The 19,953-nt window shown below is 46.4% G+C and overlaps 1 protein-coding gene across 4 annotated transcripts in view; it reads left to right on the top strand.

Moving 5' to 3' along the window:
* CARMIL1 (capping protein regulator and myosin 1 linker 1) overlaps positions 1 to 19,953 on the top strand; it is a 250,597-nt gene that overhangs the window by 133,059 nt on the left and 97,585 nt on the right. For all 4 annotated transcript variants that reach the window (XM_079148814.1, XM_079148815.1, XM_079148816.1 and 1 more), the window contains 5 exons: positions 7,808 to 7,894; positions 14,040 to 14,143; positions 16,293 to 16,370; positions 16,493 to 16,569; positions 19,181 to 19,285. In XM_079148814.1, the coding sequence (XP_079004940.1) occupies positions 7,808 to 7,894; positions 14,040 to 14,143; positions 16,293 to 16,370; positions 16,493 to 16,569; positions 19,181 to 19,285 (451 nt within the window). The remainder of the gene's footprint in view (positions 1 to 7,807; positions 7,895 to 14,039; positions 14,144 to 16,292; positions 16,371 to 16,492; positions 16,570 to 19,180; positions 19,286 to 19,953) is intronic.

A 19,953-nucleotide genomic window follows, 5' to 3' on the forward strand; every position in this document is an offset into this window, starting at 1 on the left:
AAATGCAGCCTTTGGCTTGAGCATTTACAGGTTTGTGTGCTGTTATAAGAATGACTGACACAAAAAAGACTTTTTATATTTATTTTTTAATTTTTACAGACAGCATTTTGATTCATTGTACACAAATGGGGTACAAATTTTTGTTTCTATGGTTGTACATGATGTAGATTCACACCATTCATGTAATCATATGTATACATAGGGTAATGATGTCTGTCTCAGTTCACCATCTTTCATACCCCGGCTTCTCCCCCCTCATTTCCCTCTACACAAACCAAAGTTCCTCCATTCTTCTCTTCACCCTCCCCACCCCCGGGCCCATTATGTATCATCATCCACTTATCAGGGAAAACATTTGGCCTTTAGTTTTTTGGGATTGACATATTTCACTTAGCATGATATTCTCCAGTTCATACATTTACCTGCAAATGCCATAATTTTATTCTTCTTTACGGCTGAATAATATTCCATTGTGTACATATACCACGGTTTCTTTATCCACTCATCAATTGAAGGGCATCTACCTTGGTTCCACAATCTTGCATTGATGTGGCTGTGTTATTATAGTATGCTGATTTTAAGTCCTTTGGGTATAAACCAAGGGGTGGGATAACTGGGTCAAAAGGTGGGTCCATTCCAAGTTTTCTGAGGAATCTCCACACTGCTTTCCCCAGAGTGGCTGCACCAATTTGCAACTCCACCAGCAATGTACAAGTGTGCCTGTTTTCCCACGTCCACACTAATACCTATTATTGCTTATGTTCTTGATAATAGCCATTTTAATCAGGTGAGATGAAATCTTAGGGTGGTTTTAATTTGCATTTCTCTAATTACTAGAGATGGTGAACATTTTTTTACATATTTATTAATCACCTGTATATCTTCTTCTGTAAAGTGTTTGCCCAGTTCCTTAGCCCATTTATTGATTGGGTTCTTTATATTTTTGGTACAAAGTTTTTTAAGTTCTTCATAAATTTTGGAGATTAGTTCCCTATCTGAAGTGCAGGTGGAAAGGATTTTCTCCACTCTGTAGGCTCTCTTTTCACATTATTGTTTCCTGTGCTGACAAAAAGCTTTTTAGTTAGAATTTACCTCATTTATTAATTCTTGCTTTCATTTTTTGTGCTCTGGGAGTCTTATTAAGGAAGTCTGGTCCTAAGACAACATGATAAAGATTTGGGCCTACTTTTCCTTCTATTTGGTGCAGGGTCTCTGGTCTAATTCTGAGGTCCTTGATCCATTTTGAGTTGAGTTTTGTGCAGGGTGAGAGATAGGGGTTTACATTCACTTAGCTGCGTATGGATATTTAGTTTTCCCAGCAACATTTGTTGAAGAGGCTATCTTTTCTCCATTGTGGTTTTGGCACCTTCGTCTAGTGTGAGGTAACTGTATTTACGTGGATTTGTCTCTGTGTCTTCTATTCTGTACAATTGGTCTGCCTGTCTATTTTGGCGCCAATACCATGCCATTTTGTTACTATTGCTCTGTAGTATAGTTGAAGGTCTGGTATTGTGATACCACCTGCTCTGCTCTTCCTGCCCAGGATTGCTTTGGCTATTCTGGGTGTCTTATTCTTCCAAATGAATTTCATGATTGCTTTCTCTATTTCTATGAGGAACGTCATTGGGATTTTAATTGGAATTGCATTCAATCTGTATAGCACTTTAGGTAGTATGGCCATTTTGACAATATTAATTCTGCCTATCGAAGAACATGGGAGATCTTTCCATCTTCTAAGGTTTTCATTAATTTCTTTCTTTAATGTTCTGTAGTTTTCATTGTTAGAGGTCTTTCACCTCTTTTGTTATATTGATTCTCAATATTTTGTTTTGTTTTGTTTTGTTTTGTGGCTATTGTCAATGGAGTGGTTTTCCTAACTTCTCTTTCAAAGGATTCATCACTTAGGAATAGAAATACATTAGATATATGCTTGTTAATTTTTTATCCTGCTACTTTGCTGAATTCATTTCTTAGTTCCATAAGTTTTCTAGTGGAGTTTTTTAATCATGTTGTTGGCAAATAGTGATAGCTTGAGTTCTTTTTTTCCTATTCCTATCCCTTTAATTTCTTTGGTCTGTCTGATTGCTCTGACTAGTGTTTCAAGGACAATGTTGAATAGAAGTGGTAGAAGAGGGCACCCCTGTTTTGTTCCAGTTTTTAGAGGTAATGCATTCAGTTTTTCTTCATTTAGAATGATTTTGGCCATGGGCTTAACATAGGTAGCCTTTACAATGTTGAGGTATGTTCCTCCTATCCCTATTTTTTCTAGTGTTTTGAGCGTGAAATGGTGCTGTATTTTGTCAAATGCTTTTTCTGCATCTATTAAAATAATCATATGATTCTTAACTTTAAGTCTATTGATGCAATGAATCATGTTTATTGGTTTCATTTTTTTGAACCAACCTTGCATTCCTGGGATAAACCCCACTTGATAATGGTGCACTATCTTTTTAATATGTTTTTGTGTGCAATTTGCCAGAATTTTGTTAAGGATTTTTGTGTCTATGTTCATCAGGGATATTAGTCTAAAGTTTTCTTTTCTTGATGTGTCTTCGGTTTTGGTATCAGAATGATAATGGCTTCATGGAATGTGTTTTGGAGGGTTCTCTTTCTCTATTTCATGGAATGCTTTGAGGAATATTGGTGTTAATTCTTCTTTGAAGGTCTTGTAGAACTCAGCTGAGAATCCATCTGGTCCCAGGCTTTTCTTGGTTCTAGGCTTTTGATGACTTCTTCTGTTTCAGTGCTTGAAATTGATCTGTTTAAATTGTGTATGTCCTCCTGATTCAGTTTGGGAGGATCATATGTCTCTAAAAATTTGTCAATGTCTTGGATGTTTTCTGTTTTGTTGGAGTATATATTTTCATAGTACCTTCTATTTATGTTTTGTATTTCAGTGGTGTTTTTTGCGATATTTCCTTTTTCATCACAAATTCTAGTAATTTGAGTTTTCTCTCTCCTTCTCTTTGTCAGTGTGGCTAAGGGTTTATCAATTTTATTTTTTCTGAGAACTAACTTTTTGTTTTGTCAGTTTTTTTAATTATTTCTTTTGTTTCAATTTTATTGATTTCATCTCTGATTTTAATCATTTCCTGTCTTCTACTACTTTTGGTGTTGATCTGTTCTTCTTTTTCTTTGGCTTTGAGATATTATGTTAGGTCATTTAGTTATTGTCTTTTTATTCTTTTAGCATATGGACTCAATGCAATGAACTTTCTTCTTAGTACTGCTTTCAGAGTGTCCCAGAGATTTTGATATGTTGTATCATTGTTCTCATTTACCTCTAGGAATTTTTTTTTTATCTCCTCCCTGATGTCTTCTGTTATCATTACACCATTCAGGATCATATTATTTAGTCTCCATGTGTTAGAGTATTTTTTTTATTTTATCATTGATTTCTAATTTAATTCCATTATGATATGATAGAATACAAAATAGTATCTATTTTTTTGTATTAGTAAGGGCTGCTTTGTGGCATAACATATGGTCTATTTTAGAGAAGGATCCATGTGCTGCTGAGAAGAAAGTGTATTCACACATTGATGGTTAGAATATTCTATGTATGTTTGTTAAATCTAAATCAGTGATGGTATCACTTAGTTGTATAGCTTATTTGTTCAGTTTTGTTTGGAAGATCCATCCAGTGGTGAGAGACATGTGTTAACATCACCAAGAATTATTCTGTTGTGGTCTATTAGTTCCCTGGAATTGAGAAGGATTTTTTTTATCATACATGGATGTACCATTGTTTGGGGCATAAATATTTACAATTGTTATGTCTTGCTGATTTATGGTTCTCTTAAACAGTGCAAAATGTTCTTTATCCCCTCTGACTAACTTTGGCTTGAAGTCCACTTATCTGATATGAGGATGGAGACCCTGGCTTTTTTTACTGAGTCCATGTTCGTGGTATGTTTTTCCTCATCCTTTCACCTTCAGTTGCTGGATGTCTTTTTCTATGAGATGAGTCTCTTGCAGGCAGCATATTATTAGGTCTTTCTTTTTAATCCAATCTACCAGTCTATGTCTTTTGATTAATGAGTTTAGGCCATTAACATTCAGGGTTATTATTGAGATATGATTTTCATTCCCACTCATTTTGGCTTATTTTTGGTTTTTAACATGACTTGGTTTTTCCTTTGATTGACTTTTCCTTTGGGGTAGTTCCTCCCTTTACTGACACGCATTGTTGTTCTTTACTTCCTCCTCATGGGATATTTTGCCAAGAATGTTCTGTAGTGCAGGCTTTCAATTTGTAAATTCTTTTAGTTTTTGTTTATCATGGAAGGATTTTATTCCGTTGTCAAATCTGAAAGTAAGTTTTGCTGGGTATAAGATTCTTGGTTGGCAACCATGTTCTTTCAGAGCTTGAAATATGTTGTTCCAGGCCCTTCTAGCTTTTAGAGTCTGGGTTGGGAAGTTGGCTGCTATCCGTATTGGTCTCCCCCTATATGTAATCTGATGCTTTTCTCTCGTGGCCTTCAAAATCCTATCTTTATTTTGAATGTTATGCATTTTCATTATAATGTGCCTTGGTGTGGATCTGTTGTGATTCTGTGAATTTGGTGTTCTCTAAGCCTCTTGTATTTGATTTTCCATTTCATTCTTCAGGTTTGGGAAATTTTCTGATATTACTTTGAACAGTTTGTTCAATTCTTTGGTTTGTATCTTTGTGCCTTCCTCTATCCTGATAATTCTTAAATTCAGTCTTTTCATTATATCCCATAATTTTTGAAGGTTACCATCATGATTTCTTACCATTTTCTCTGTTTGGTGAGCTTTATTTTCAAGACTAAATATTTTGTCTTCATTGTCTGAGGTTCTGTCTTCCATGTGATCTATTCTGTTGGTGATGCTTCCTATTGAGATTTTAATTTGGTTTATTGTTTCCTTCATTTCAAGGATTTGGTTTTTTTTTTTTCTTCCCCAGAATCTCTCTCTCTTTATTGGAATGATCTTTTGCTTCTTGCATTTGCTCTTTTAACTGTTTATTGGAGCGATCATTCACTGCCTACATTTGTTCTCTTAAATCATCATTTGCTTCAAGGATCATTTTAATTATGTACATTCTGAAGTCCTTTTCTGACATTTCTGCTGCTATGCTGTCACTGGATTCTATTAATGTAGCCTCTTGGTTTGTTGGTGACACTTTCTTCCGTTGTGTTTTCATGTTGTTCCTGTGTCTTCCCCTCTAGCAGTGAGTCCATGTGAGGCATGGGAAAAAAGACTATTAAACGTTTAAAATTGTTGTCTTCTCAAAGAATGAAGCAAAATAAACCAGCTGGAATATAAATTTGAAATTTAGTGGTGGATTTTAGCAGGAAAAAATTTGGTCTTGTAAATGATATTTTTGGAATGATTGAATGAAGAATGTGGCTTTTAAGATATTGTTTTTATTGATATCATTATAGTGTATACATTGCTAAATAAAAGACAATATTTGTGATGAGTGGGCAGTGATAACTCCTATCAAAATTTAAAAGTGGAAACCTGTAGTTTTAAAAATATATATATATATTTTTTTGCAGTGCTGGGGATCAAACCCAGGGCCCTGTGCTTACAAGGCAAGCACTTTACCAACTGAGCTATCTCCCCAGCCCTTAAAAATAGTTTTATTGTCATTGTAGCACATGTGCATCCAGAAAAGTTCATGAAGCTCAAGTGTGTTACACAAGTTCCGTCGCTATAACAAAAAAGCCCAACGTGATTAACTCATAAAGAGAAAAGTCTGTTTGGCTCTCAGTCCTGGAGGTCCAGCCCCTTGACTTTGGACCTGTGGTCAGGTGACACATCACGGTGGAGATCACGGTGGAGATCACGGCAGAGAAAGCTGCTCACACCGACAGCCACGAAGCACGGAGGAAGAGACTGGGGTCCCGCGGTTCCCTTTGAGGGCGTTTGCCCAGGGAGCTGCAGGCCTCCGTGAGGCCTACCTCCTAAAGGTTCCCTTACCTCCCAGCAGAACCTCCCTAGGGACCCAGCCTTTCAGGACCCAAACCGTAGGCCTTAGTGGGTTTTTGCACGGTGTGCGCTACTGCAGAACCGCTGCCTGGGCTGGGAATGGAGCCACCCCAGCGCTCCCAGGCCTGCGTGTGGTTGCCCTGCGGTGCCACCCCTGCCTCCACAGCGTGGGAAGGTGCTGCTCTGCCCTGGGCGGTGATGGAGGAGCGTTGCCGGTTCCTGAGCTGGACAGCACATGTGCTTGTTCGCCTGGCGGCTTTGCTTCTCTGTGGGGAACTTTCCCAGATTACTCTTCTTGGGGCTGAAAGTGAGTTCAGTACCTTGGAGTTTTCTTAGCGTGCGCAGGGCCCTGGGTTCAATCCCACTGATGCAAAATAAATAAGAAAGAGAAGTAGCATGTGCTCGTGTTCTTGAATGGACAGAGGCTGCAGAGATGAGCTCTCTCCTCTCTCAGTTGGGCAGCACTGGGGCTGAACCCAGGGTGCTCTACCCCTGAGCTACATCCGGCCCCTTTCAGTGTTCGTGTTGAGACAGGGCCTTGCTCAGTTGCCCAGGCTGGCCTCAAACTTGAGATCCTCCAGCCTCTGTCCCCCGAGTACTGGGATTGCAGGATGCACCACCCGCCTGACAGAGTCTTCTTAGCCTTGTTTAATGAAATGCTTTCCCCACCCCTTTGACAATCAGCCTTTCTAGAGAGAGGCAGGGGTTCCCAGAACATGCACCACCCTTGGGGAAGCACTCATGCTTAGTCGGGGTGCACGTCCTTTACGTGATTTCCACGTAGTTATTTCTCATAAAATGGTAAGACTTGTAGAGAATCTGGGGTTATGCGATAGGGCAGCAGCTAGCACAGTGATTCCACTGGGACCTCGGAATCAGTCTTGGGGGGCGTGCTTGTTGTTATTTAAGGATCCTCCCCGGAAGCCCCTGGGGAGGTGACGGCCCACCTGCACGAGGGGCTGCTCGAGAGGCTGTGGAGGGCGCATACTCACCTCTTGCGTGTTTCCTCACCCCAACACTCTGCCTTCATTGTGGTCCCCACGAGGGAGCCGGTGTCTCTGTCCTCCCACTCCAGCCCTCGATTTTAAACACTTAAGTTCTTGAGTCTTTTCCAGTTACGAAACCTGGCGTTAAGAAGTTGAAGCAGTCAGGTGCAGTGCTGCATGCCTGTGATCCCAGTCACTTAGGGAGCAGAGGCGGAGGCTGAGGCTCACAAGTTCAAGTCCAGCCTCAGCAACTTCAGAGGTCCTATCTCAAAATAAAAGAAAAAAGGGGCTGGGGGCGGAGCCCAGTGGTAGAGCACCCCTGGGTTCAGTCGCCAGTACCACAAAGGAAAAATGCCTGAACCGTGCTGGTGCTGCGTCTGAGGTTGTTAACCGTGAGCCAGTTAAGTTTTGGGACCCATGTGTTAAAAGTGAAGCTGTTATCTGAGTAGTTAATATGATTCCATTCTTGACTATAATTAAATGGGATGCAGCTCCCATCCAGAAGAGTCAGCTCAGGAAGACAGAGGTTAAATAGAACAGGGGAGCAATTCTGTTGCATTCCCAGAAGGGTTTGTGCTGCGGACGGGACCATCTGAAGAGGGTCCCATCTGACCAAAGAGAACTGTTGGTAACAGACAAGTTTCAGACACTGTTGTATGGATGGACACCCTTCCCTTTCTCCTACCCCGCAGGTCGGGCAGGCGGAAAAGGGGGCACGATGGTAAACGACTGGGAAATTGCCTCCGGCTATGGACAGAAAATACAATCACTTGAATTGGAATTGATTTTATTTTCATGCCCTGTCAAATACAACTGAGAACTTGAAAAGTCTAATAATCTCTCTCTTTCTCCCTTCTCAGGTGTGTCCTCTCTAAGTATTCAATTTGCCAAACTCCCAAAGGGATTAAAGCATTTAAATTTATCTAAAACCTCATTGTCACCTAAAGGTACAGTATGCTTTATTTACTTGTCACTGTGTCTGTCATTGCCGCACCTGCTGCCCGCGTGTTGGAATTCGTGTCCATTATGACCCTTCACGTGGAAATGCACGTATCTCAGGACTCTGGCAGTTCTAAGATAAATACAGGGTGCACTTCAAACCTGGGGTCTCCAGCGCTTTCAGAGTGGAGAATCGTTTTGAAATGCACACACTGCCGTCCTTAGGTTTTTCCATTCGAGTTGGTGCATGCCCGCCTGGCTGCTCAGCTGCCCGCCCTCCCCTGGTACCTGGTGGTCCTCTGGTTCCTCCTGCAGACGTCGGCTTCCCTGTGGCTGGGCTGTTGGTCTCACAGAGCTTCTCCTGCCGTGCCTGCTCCAGTGTCTCTGCTTCCCGTGGCTGCCTCTGGAAATGGCCTAATTTTCTCCCTGGGTCCCTCCTGACTTCACTTCCTCCCTCTCGTTTATCCGGGACCTGTCAGGTCCTGTTAGTCCCCTTATTATTTTGCTGCACTGCCACCTGCATCTCGAGATCAGAAGCCCCCCTGCGTTCCTCCACCTTCGCCCACCTTCACCCTCCACCCAGGCCTGCAGCAGCTCTCCTCTCGCCCCGCATTCTTGGAGAGCTGCTGTTCATTTCACAAAAGCTTCATCTGTGACTTTCTCTGCTGAGGTGCGTCTGCTGTTCCTGAGGCCACTGCAGAGTTGCTGCTCCTCCTGTCATGTTCCTTCTGGATCCCACACCCCTGCTCTGTGCAAGCTTTGCATCTCTCCTTGCAGCTGGTGCCCCTCTTTCCTCTGTATCTTCAGCACCGAGCCCCAGGCCTGGACCATTGTGGGCCTGTGGTGCAGGTTTCTTGAACTGAGCTTGGTAGTTCTTATGAAGGCATCATATGCAGATCGTCAGTCTTGTTAGGGTGCCTGTGGTTCAGTCCTGACTTTTACATCTCCTTCCCTGGTTGTCTCATCTGTAACACAGAAATAAGAGGATCTATCTCATCACAGGTAGAGAGTTAAATTAGTTAATATAGATAATAGTGTGGTTTCTGGAACCAAAGGGCTTAATAGATATCACCAGCTGCAGCTGCTGTTACTACCACGACCACCACCATCACTACGAAACCACCATCGCCATTACTTTCAGTATCATCACCATGACCACCATCACCATGACCATCATCATCACATCTCACCATCATCACCACCATCACCATTACATCACCATCACCACCATCACCATTACCACCACCATTACCCTCACCATTATCACCACCATCACCATCACCACCACCATTACCCTCACCATCATCACCATGACCACCATCACCATCATCATCACCACCACCATCACATCACCCTCACCATCATCACCACCATCACCACCACCATCACCACCACCATCACATCACCCTCACCATCATCACCACCATCACCACCACCACCACCATCACCACCACCATTACCCTCACCATCATCACCATGACCATCATCACATGTCACCATCACCACCATCACCATTACCCTCACCATCACCACCAACACCATCATCACCAACATCATCATCACCACCAACATCATCATCACCCTCACCATCATCACCATGACCCCCATCACCATGACCATCATTACCACAATCACCACCATCTTTACCACCACATCACCCTCACCATCATCACCATGACCTCCATCACCATCATCACTACAGCCACCATCAACTTTACCCTCAACGCCATCACACCTCAACATCGTCACCACCAGCACCGTCACCGCAGTCACCAGTACCATTACTGTCTACCATCATCACTGTCACCACCACTGTCACTATCATCACGATTACCACCACCATCATTTTATTCTGTGATGTTTTTATGTACTTTTATTTCACCCTGGGACAGCCTCAGTGTCCTGCTCACCCTATAAAATTCAGCTTCAACCTCGCTTTCTCTTTGAGCTTTCCTGGACAATGTCCTCCTGCTTCACCACTGCAGCTAGATGCTCCTTCCTCTGTGTTCCGTAGTAGGTCCCCCTGTTTTAGTATGTTTGCTGCTGCCCTCTGATTGTGTCCTAGCCCGGAAGTTTCTGCAGGGTCAGGGATTTCTTGGCTCCTTCATTTCTGTGTCCTGGCACCTGATGCATGTCAGGCAGTCACTGTTAATGCCATGGGTAAAAGGGGTGCCCTCTTGATTTTATATCTGTCCAGTCGGGCATTATTCTAAACTTGCAGTTACACTCAGAGTGATTTGAAATTGGAATTAGTTCCCTACGTCTCATGATTTTACATGCACACATAAACCTATCCTACCAAAGGGAAAGATTTTCCCAGCTGTCAGTGCTTTCTAACCTGGAGCTGGAAACCATCTCCAGAGCCTGAAGCTAAATCTTAGCCCCTTTCCATTATTCCTGCTATACGTCAGAAAATCAGTTTTACAAAACCCTTTTTCTGATGGTGGTCAGTGCATTGCATCTTCATGGTAAAGATTTAGAAGATATTGAAAAGTATAAATAAGAAAACAAAATGACTTTTAATGGCAATGCTAAGACATTACAGGATTGTCACTGTTAGATTGATGCCCAGCCTCTGTCATAGTTTCTTTACTACGTACGTGGGTGCAAACACATGCACAGCATATATGGAACTCTATTGCACTAGTTTATGAGCTGCTCTCCCTTCACGGTGTGTGCTGATTGCTTAGGTAAATACAGGGTCGCTTTCAGTGGCTGCATGGTATTCTAGAGTTTGGAATCACGTTCCAGGATCTATTTAAATAATCTATTGCTGTCCATGTAAATAGTTTTTAGTTTTTTATAATCCAACCAACACCAACATAAATTTGCTTGCTAATTTTGGCCATTTCCTTAATATCATTTTTAGGATGATTTTTGCAGGTAGAATCACTAGGTCAAAGAGTATGTGTACTTTTAAAAGCTTCTCTTCTTATTCATCGCCACTTGTCCCCAGGTGTTTGTGCAGGCTTCCCTGCCTTCTCAGCCCCTGGGTGTTGCCCTCTGCGTCCCTCCTCTGGCGTGCACCAGAGCGCTCTGACGTTGTAAGTTTAGTTCCTCCAGTTCTTGCTTGGGCCATTTTTTCCTGCTTGTCTTAGTCCTTGGTATTTCTTTTGGGGAAATGGCTGGTCCACATCCTTGGTTCATTTTCTAGTTTCAGTTTTAATCTCTTTTTTACTTTATGTGGTTCTCAATCTCTCAAAAGTATTAATATGTATCTTGTGCTCTTTATGGACGGAGGGCTTTCCCAAGTCAGTTTGAAGGCCTTTTGATGACATTTCTTTGTTCAGTACCACTGAACAGATGGAGGGAAGTGGCAGTCATGTGTCCTTCCCAGGACGGGCCTGGGTTCCGAGGTCCTCTGGGCACCTCTCAGTGGTAGGGCAGGGAGCTCTGTGGGCTCAGCCGGGCCCCTCAGCCCCCCTGTGTTGAGGGCAGCTGCACATTGCTTGTCCCCTTCACAGGTCAGTCCTGCTGGTTATCTCTGTCTTGCAACAAAATCTGTGTACAGCAGAATGTGTTCTGAGAATTCATATTGTTTTATAATATGAGACCCCCAATTTTTTTTGTTATCTGTTTTAAGACAAATACCTTGACATGCTTTTTTTTTTTTTAACATTGATTTCTTAAAGGCTTATACATAGATTCTGAAAGGTTTGCTATTTCAAAATAACTCAGATTAAACTGCAGTTTTAAGTTTCTGTTGAATCTGACTAACATTTATATTTTAGTTTCTTGAAAACATTTATATTCAAGGCTCCATAATTCAAGACATCCTAAAATAATTTCCTCACGACATTCCCGGCGCTTCCCAGTATGCCTCTCTTCCTCAGATGTTAGCTCACTGATAGTTTTCTGGATTTCCAGCAAGTGTCCTGCTGGTTGGCAGATTACGTCAAGGCAGGGCCATCTGGCTCCCCCTTATCCAGCTGTAAACATTCCAGTAGTAAAGAAGACACATGGTGGATGTCACCAGGCAGCCAGCCTCTGGAGCAGCCCGCAGCTGTGTTGAGTTGGGTTTGTCAGAGCCCTGATTGTTTTGTAGTCCTGTGCTTTTATGATTTCCTGCTCTCAGTGGGCCCCCGAGGCAGGCTGCATGAGAGCGAGGGCTCAGGGGGCCAGGGAGGACGTCCCGTGTGCCGCTTCCGTGGCGTGAAGCTGAGCTGTTCACCTGGTCCTCTGAAGTCCACTCAGATGCTGACCACCTGCCAAGGGCCCACATGCGTCAAGGAACATTCTGTCAGGACTCACTTGGCCTTTTCATTCTGCAATTCATTTACTGGGCCTTACGATAGTCAGTAAGGATGAGATCTTACAAAGGACTTTCTTGATGAGAGTCTGGTATTCTCCATATGTTTTAGACTCAAATAGTTTCATTTAATAAACAGATTCATGTTATTAGAAGACAAACTGAAGGAAATTCATCATCCCAGCAGTTGTAGGAGAGGACCTCCAGAAACCAACCTTTCCTGCAGCCCTTGCAGGTTCCTCTCAATAGTACGACTGGTCAGGTCCCCACCCCTTCGTTAGAAGCCCTGGGTTCCTGCCCTGTAGGTAGTAGCTGCCTCAGTGCATGGGGAATGCAGCTGTCCCTCGGTAGCTGCAGAAATCTGGTTCCAGGAAGCTGTCCCCTGCTGTGGACGCCAGAATTCACAGATGCTTCCGAAGTCCTTCTGTGAAACCCGCAGTGCTGTATAGACCCATGTGCACTTTCCTGTATGCTCTGCGGTGTCTCTGAGTTACTTGTGGTGCCTAACACAACATAAGCCCAGGTGAACAGTCAGCATCCTGTGCCCTGTGGGGAGTGGTGACAAGGACAGGAGGGCTGTGCATGTCCAGCGCAGGCACCCTTGCTGTTGCTGCTGCTTTGGTTGTGCTTGGCTGTGCCGGTGCTGAGCACAGATCTGCAAGGTCACCCATGTTCCGTCTGTGTCCACCCTGAGCTGGACTTCTGCTGGACCCGTGGCATCCCTGGGCCTCAGAGCCCTGGCCAGGACCCAGTGACTTTCAGAAGATTTCATAAGATGAGGAGATGTTTCTTACGTAGCACTGACTTTGCATCCTAGGGTCTAGTTAGTTTTTTCGTGAAGGTCTTTGCATTTTTCCAAGGCAAAGAATGGTTTGCCTGGCATGCATGAAGCTCTGGGTCTAATCCCCAGTACCCAGGGTTGAACCCAGGGGTGCTCTACCACTGAGCAACAGTCTCAGCCATTTTTATTTTGAGACATAAGTTGCGTAGGGCCTCACTGAGTTGCTGAGGCTAGCCTCAAACTTGCAATCCTCCTGGCTTGGCCTCCCAAGTCGCTGGGGTTGCAGGTGTGCACCACTGCACCTAGCTAGAAAAGTAGACTTTAATAGAAATATGGAGATTCCCCCATCCCGTTGTCTTATGAGTAATCATCAGAGTTTTGGGGAGAATGTGAGGCCCTCAAGTGACCTGACTGTCCTGGGCTCCATTTGATGAGTCTCCTGTGAAGAGAGGGGACCTGATTGAAACCCACACGCTGTTGGGTGCCGACTTGGCCTGTGTTGGGAGGTGTTGTACCTGGAGGAGAGCCCAGCCCTGGCCTCCCCAATAGCCTTGCCCTCCTCATGGAGTCGTGCCTTTGGAGGTGGGTCTGACACTCCGTTCAGTCGACACTGGCTTGGGCCGTTCATGTTCTGTACATGCAGACCCACGGAGTGTTGACTGAAAGTTCTTCCTTTGCTGCTTCCTACATTGTAAAATCTGTTTCGATCCAGATTTTGCCCTGAATGTCGTATGTGAAGTAGAGTGACACCCCGTCAACTTCCTAGGGGTCACGCCGCGTATATTACCTGCCTTTGCACATGTGTCTTTTAAGTGCCACTCACAAAGTCAGGAGTCTCTTGGCGGATTTGGGGAAACGTAAAGGTCACCAGTCAGAGAGCTCCTTCCTGTCACTGAGACTCCGAGGTCACATGGGAAGGGGTGGATGGGTGGAAGGGAGCAGAGCTGATTCCTTGGCTCTTTCCCATTCTGCGGGATGGAGAGCTGTCCTCTGGGCAGGGCGGTGGGTGCTCCGGCTTAACCCCGTCCTGCAGTCTGGTGGGTGCAGTGCCCTTGGTGGAAACCCGCCAGCCCCCTTCCGTTTCCAGCGTGGGGTCCGAGCCTGGCTTCTCTTGACCTTACAGGGGTGAACAGCCTTTCTCAGTCACTCAGTGCCAACCCATTGACCGCCTCCACCCTCACCCACCTGGACCTCTCAGGGAACGTGCTCCGAGGAGATGACCTCTCGGTGAGTTTGCCTTTCCTCATCCTGCTCCCGTCCCCGGAGGTACCTGCTCAGATGCGACCTTCTGCAGCTGTTTCTGGACCTCTCAGCATCGTGCAGGGACCAGCCTATGGAGGGTTCCAGTGAAAACTCTGGAGCCCTCCTTAATTAAACGCAGCCTGTCACCGCAGATGGCTCTTCTAACTTAATGATGCTGAAGTTTAACTTGTTTTTGGAAATATTTTTCTGAAGGAATTATTTCCTTCATTTTAAATCATTATTTCACCTGCTAGACTTCCCTCGTAAGAAATACTGGTAATGTAAACTGAATTGTAGTGTTGGGAAAATGGATGGGTTTTTAAGAATTATTTTCAATTAAAAGGGGTTTGTAGGATAGACCCCCAACTCATCTGTTCTATGAATAAAATAACTCTCTTCAGCGTTTGTTTATGAAACCAAAAAGATCCCCCAGTTATAATGTGATGCTCATGCACCTGCCTCTGTGATTCAGATCTCTGGTTGATGTCACCGACACAGAGTGCTAGGTAGGTTATTGCCATATGGGCACACGGCCCCTTCTGGTCAGCAGCACTGAATTGAGAAGAAGTGTTCCTTCAACAACTGGGCCACAGCAAGTGGGCATCTTTGAAGGACCTTAATTTGCATTCTGCTGCTTGGCAGGGATGAGAAACCCTGTGGGTGTATTCTCATTTGTCTGCTCTTCCCCTCCTGGTAAGGCAGGGAATGCAGATGAATGCCTCTCTGGTCTCTCTCCCTCCTTTGCACTCAGATCGTGTGGGAGCACCTGTTTCCCAGTGCACCAGGACTTCTTGGGGCACTGCCCAGCTTCCGTGGCACCTTCATTGGCCATTCCCGCGCCCGCTCCCTTCCAGGGTGAAGCGAGGAGGCCGATGGGAGGCCACTGGAACCCTGCAGGGGCCAAGCAGAGGAACAGAGTGAGGGAGGAGAGAGGCGAGCTTGGGCCTTGTTGTTGCCTCAGATGACAAATGAGTTCTAAGCTTCCCCTGGGCAGGGCAGTCTTGCTCCAGCGCACCTCTGGGGAGCGAGGACGGGTCAGGCCTGAGCCAGAGCAGGCTCCTAGCCAGCGACAGTGCCGCTCTAGGGCCGCTACCCCTGTGCCTGGGGAAAGCCTCAGAGAAGGGCGCTGTCACCGCTTCAGGTGGCAGGAGCTCCCCCAGCTGGTGGCTGGGAGCAGAGCCACACCACATTCGGATCCCTAAGGTCACTAGTGCCAGGCAGTGAGCGGAGGCACTGCAGGTGGGTGAAAGGGATGGGTTCCCGAGTGGGAGCAGCTCAGGCTGCGGGGTGTCCTGACTCGAGTCACTCCACAGCACTCCAGGCTACCGTCATGTCCTCCTGAGTCACCTGGTGGAGAGGGATTTCCTCAGCCCTACACAGTGAGCTGCTGCGTTTGGTGCCTTTGCCAGTGGCCGGGCCCGCAGCATAAGCTTCAGCCAGTTTTGGGACTGACCTGTCTGGTGGGCTCCAGGGAAGCTGAGGAGAGTCCCCTCCACCGTTTGCCAGGTCACCCGGTGAGCTCTGCGGCTGACCCAGAGGAACAGCAGGGATGAGCTGTCTGCTTCAGGGGCCCCGCACTGGGGGAGAGGGGAGTGTAGCTCTGGTGCCCCTGAGACCCCAAGGGTCTTTGCCGCCTGTGTGTTATTTATTTTTTATTTTTTTAAGGATGGATAGTGCTGCCAGGCCGTTCTCATTAGATTTTTGGAAATAACTAGAGATGGAAAATCTAGTACCCTGGGAAGAGTACAGCCCGAGAGCATGCCAGGGCTCAAACACAGACGAGTGCTTCTGTGAACACCTTCAAGAGTTAAAATTAACTAGCACTACTCCAAGAATCATAATAAAATTGAACTAACCAGGAAAATGAAGTCGCATGTATAAAAAGGGGGGTTTGGTAGAAAAGATTCAATTTGGTCATTTTTTTAACTGAAGCATAAACATTTATTGTAGGTGAACTTTAGAGTTTTGTTGTCAGGGAAGGAAAGGGAATGCAAGGAAATTCTGCAAATCCTCTTGGGAACAGCAGCATGATCCTGGGGAATATGGGCCGCTTCCTGTTAACACAGTAACTGTGTTGTGGGGGGTATGTGTGTTTCTAGACCCTGACATTTAATTTTCGTTTTTTTTTTTCAAGCACATGTACAATTTTTTGGCCCAGCCAAATGCCATTACTCATCTGGATTTGTCCAATACAGAGTGCTCCGTGGACACGGTAATGTTCCTTTATACAGCTTTGGGGGTCTCAGGAGCGCATGGGGCACAGGGCCTTTCTTTAGGAAGACATCCTGGTGGACCTAGAAATACTCGAAAGTAAGGGTGCTTGTTTCTCCCCAGGTCTGCGGCGCTCTCCTCCGCGGATGCCTTCAGTACCTAGCTGTGCTCAATCTCTCCAGAACTGTCTTCTCGCACCGGTACGGGTCCCTCCTGCTGGCGCTGCCCTCAGCAGAGCCTTCCCCTGGGGAGGGAAGTAACCACAATGCAACAGACTGCGAGGGATGCGGCCTGCGGATGGCCTCAGAGCGCGCGGCGTGTGGGCAGCGCCTGGGCAGTCGGTTCCCTCCTCTTCCTCACTGTGGTTGGTGTTCTCACTGGCACCTGCACAGAACCCTGTGCGCTGTGTGGCTGGTGGCTCCTCATGTGAGCAGGCACTCTCTTCATACAGCGAAAGCCCTTCTGGAAAGTGCTGTGGGTGTCTTGCAGGGATGAGCCTAGAAGTGAGGATAAAGTATCTCCCAGGGCCGAGACCCGGCCTTCCCAAAGCGCACGCTTTTCACTTTGTAGAAGTGGCGGCGGCAGCAGCAGCATGGAGTGCGGGCAGGCGGGAGGGCAAAGGGACCTGGCTGCGTGGGCGTGGCATCTGTGCCCTGTTCTCTGATGTGGCTAGTGCGCAGCCTTCCGAGGGCGTGCAGGTGGTAAACAGGACTTGGGTTATTCCTCCTCCACTCACAGCGTGGGGTACTGCCTCCCGTTGGAGCCATCTCCATTGCCCAGAGTTGACGTTTTCGGAGCTCTGTGTGCCCGGAGACTGGCCCTTACTCAGGCCGGGACCTCGGCTTTGCAGCGTTGTCCCGCTGCTGTGCCTCCAGTTTGTCAATCTGTATTTAAGTACTTTTTGCTCCATTACATGAACATGCATGTAAATCTTTGCAGTAGCCAAACACAAGCCACCGATTCCTCCGCAGAGAAAGGTCAGAAGGCACAAGTCCAGGAAGCGCAGCGGGGGAGGCAACGTGTTTGGTTCTGGGTTCTTCTGGGGGCTCTGCTCAGCTCCTGTGTTGGACGGCAGCTTGGGAAGCGCGGCTCTGGCGGTGATGGAAGTTCGGAGTGACGCCAGCGACTGTGTAGGTCTTTGTGTCTTGGGCTCTGCACCCACGGCACTGTGGATTCTGTGGTGACTGGTCACTAGGGCAGCTTTAAGTGTGTAGAGCGCTGTGCTAACAAATTGCCTCATCTTCCAACAAAAGGTTGTGATTAAATTGTTTAATACTGGCACCTTACTAGATACAGCTGCGGGGAGCGCTCGGTAATTATGTCAAAATTACTGCATTTACGTTGAGGTGTGAATTGTTAGCTAGGCCAGTCGCGCTTTTGTTCACAGATGATTTGTGTGTGCCGGGCAGGGTAGGTTCTGTAGCAGCAGTGACCCACCCCAGCCCCAGGGCTACTCCTCCCCACCTCCACTGGCTTTCAGCAAGGGCAGTGGCCACATTCCCTTTATCTGGGAGGCCTGTCCTCTCCAGAGCCCTGACAGCCACTTAGCAGAGGAAGAAAGACCCTGCAGAGCCCCTTCTTGCTCACAAAGCATCTCTGGAAATGACCCTTGTCTCCTCCTCTTACCTTTGCTGTCCTTGGAGAGCCATGTGGCTCTCAGGTGGCAGCTGGCAGCCTCCCTCAGAAAGGGGCCCTCGATGTCTAGAAACACTGAGCAGGCAGCACCCAGGCAGAGCAGCAGGAGCAAAGCTTCTCAGTGAGTCAGTGGACAGCGTTTCCTATCAGACAGGAGCAGGAGCGCCAAAGCGGGCCTTGCTCTACCCTCTGGACGCAGCTTTGGAAGTGTGTAATACCGTACATCCTATCAACTCTTCCCTCTCAGTTTGGTTTTTCATCTTTTCAGGTGAAGATTCTGGTTGTTTGGATCTTTCTTCCTGAAGTTGTCTTGTTTTAGACTGTACTTTGAACCTGTCAGGTGGTCACAGGTCTCCCCAGACCTGTGTGTGTGAAGTATTATGGACTTAGAGGTGGGTGGGCGGGACGTGGGGCCTCCACCTTCGCTCCCCCTGGAGTACGGTGCCGTCAGCCACCTGCTCCCTGCGCAGGCTGCATGCTCCCCGCCTGCCGCGTCTTCAGCTCTTCCAGCAGTTCTGCCGAGAGAACCCAACAGCCAAGGGATCCGGTGCCAGTGTGTCTGGAGCCTTCAGCTCTCCTTCGTCCCCAGCTGTGTGGTTCGACGCACTTCCTTCCCACCAATGGCCCGGGGAGGCTCAGGCAGCCACTTGTTTTTGAGTTTTGTCTTTGTTCTGAGTTGGGGCCTGAAGCCTAGATTCTCAGAGTGGATGGAGGAGCTTAACAGGTGATTTGTGGAGCAGGCTTCTCACCGGTCAGACTTGAAACCGGCATTCAACTTGGCACCACATCCGCCCTTGCTGCATCCGAGTCCTGCTACCTCTAAACCCACAGCCCCCCGCAGGCAGTGATCCTTCAAGTCTGACTCTGCCTGGTGGGAAACCTCTTAAAATCAACGCAAAGAGTGCATCTCTGACCTCCTGCTTATAAACAGGAGGTGTGCAGTTTCCTGGAGAACCCAGGGTCTCGGTTCACCGGCTGCTGAGAAAAGGAGACATGCTCGGGGCACTTGAAGACCTGGCATGTTCTGCACCAGCCTCAATTTCTTCCTTTAGGTCTTAGATGTTTACTCTCTCCTTCGCATTTCTGAGTGACTGGTGCATGGGTTGTTCAGCAGGTCTGGAGGGCCAGTTGGGCAGCTGGTGGAGTGGGACCGCTCACAGCTCTCTGTTTTTGCAGGAAAGGAAAAGAAGTGCCCCCATCCTTCAAGCAGTTCTTCAGCAGCTCCCTGGCTTTGATGCACATCAACCTCTCTGGCACAAAACTGTCTCCTGAGCCCTTAAAGTGAGTGAGTGATTCACTTTCTCCAGAGCTTTGTAAGTTCAGTGCGTCATTATGAAAATGCTTGAGGGGAGGGAGAAGGACATGTGGTCCACAGACAGTCAAGGCAAACGAGGATAGCTACTCTGAGATGGGAGAGTTGATCACAAGTGTTAAAAGCACAGCGTGCAACACTGATATAATTACATCTTCTTTTTTAAAAAATCTTCCTTTAGTCCATGACCTTGGCAGTAGTCCCTGATCTTATACGAAAGAGGTGTTCCCAGTGTGTGTGAAAATGTCACACTGAACCCTGTAAAATGCACGATGATCATGTGTCAAACATTGTGCTTCCAGGTGCCCTTGCCTTTGGTCAACCTGCTTGGCCCATTTTTGGCATATTCCTGTGTATGTGCTAGTCCGTGGTTGTTCTAAATATTTCTACCAATGGTGATAATCAAAATCTATGTACATTGCGTGGGCAGCAGAATTGAGTTTTGGGTGCTTGGGTGTCTGCATTACTGAGTGGCTGTGGGCTGTTTGGCCTCGCTTAGCAGCTGACTTCAGTTGTGGAGTTAAAGTGTTCAGTGAAATTACTGAGAGTAATTTGTCATCTTTGGCTTTCTGTTCACCTCTGCCAGACAGAATCAAAGTTGAATGTAAGGGCGATGGAGCTGAGTTCTCTTTAGTCT

This window comes from Sciurus vulgaris, assembly GCF_902686455.1.
Source record: "Sciurus vulgaris genome assembly, chromosome: 7".
Taxonomy (NCBI): Eukaryota; Metazoa; Chordata; class Mammalia; order Rodentia; family Sciuridae; genus Sciurus; species Sciurus vulgaris.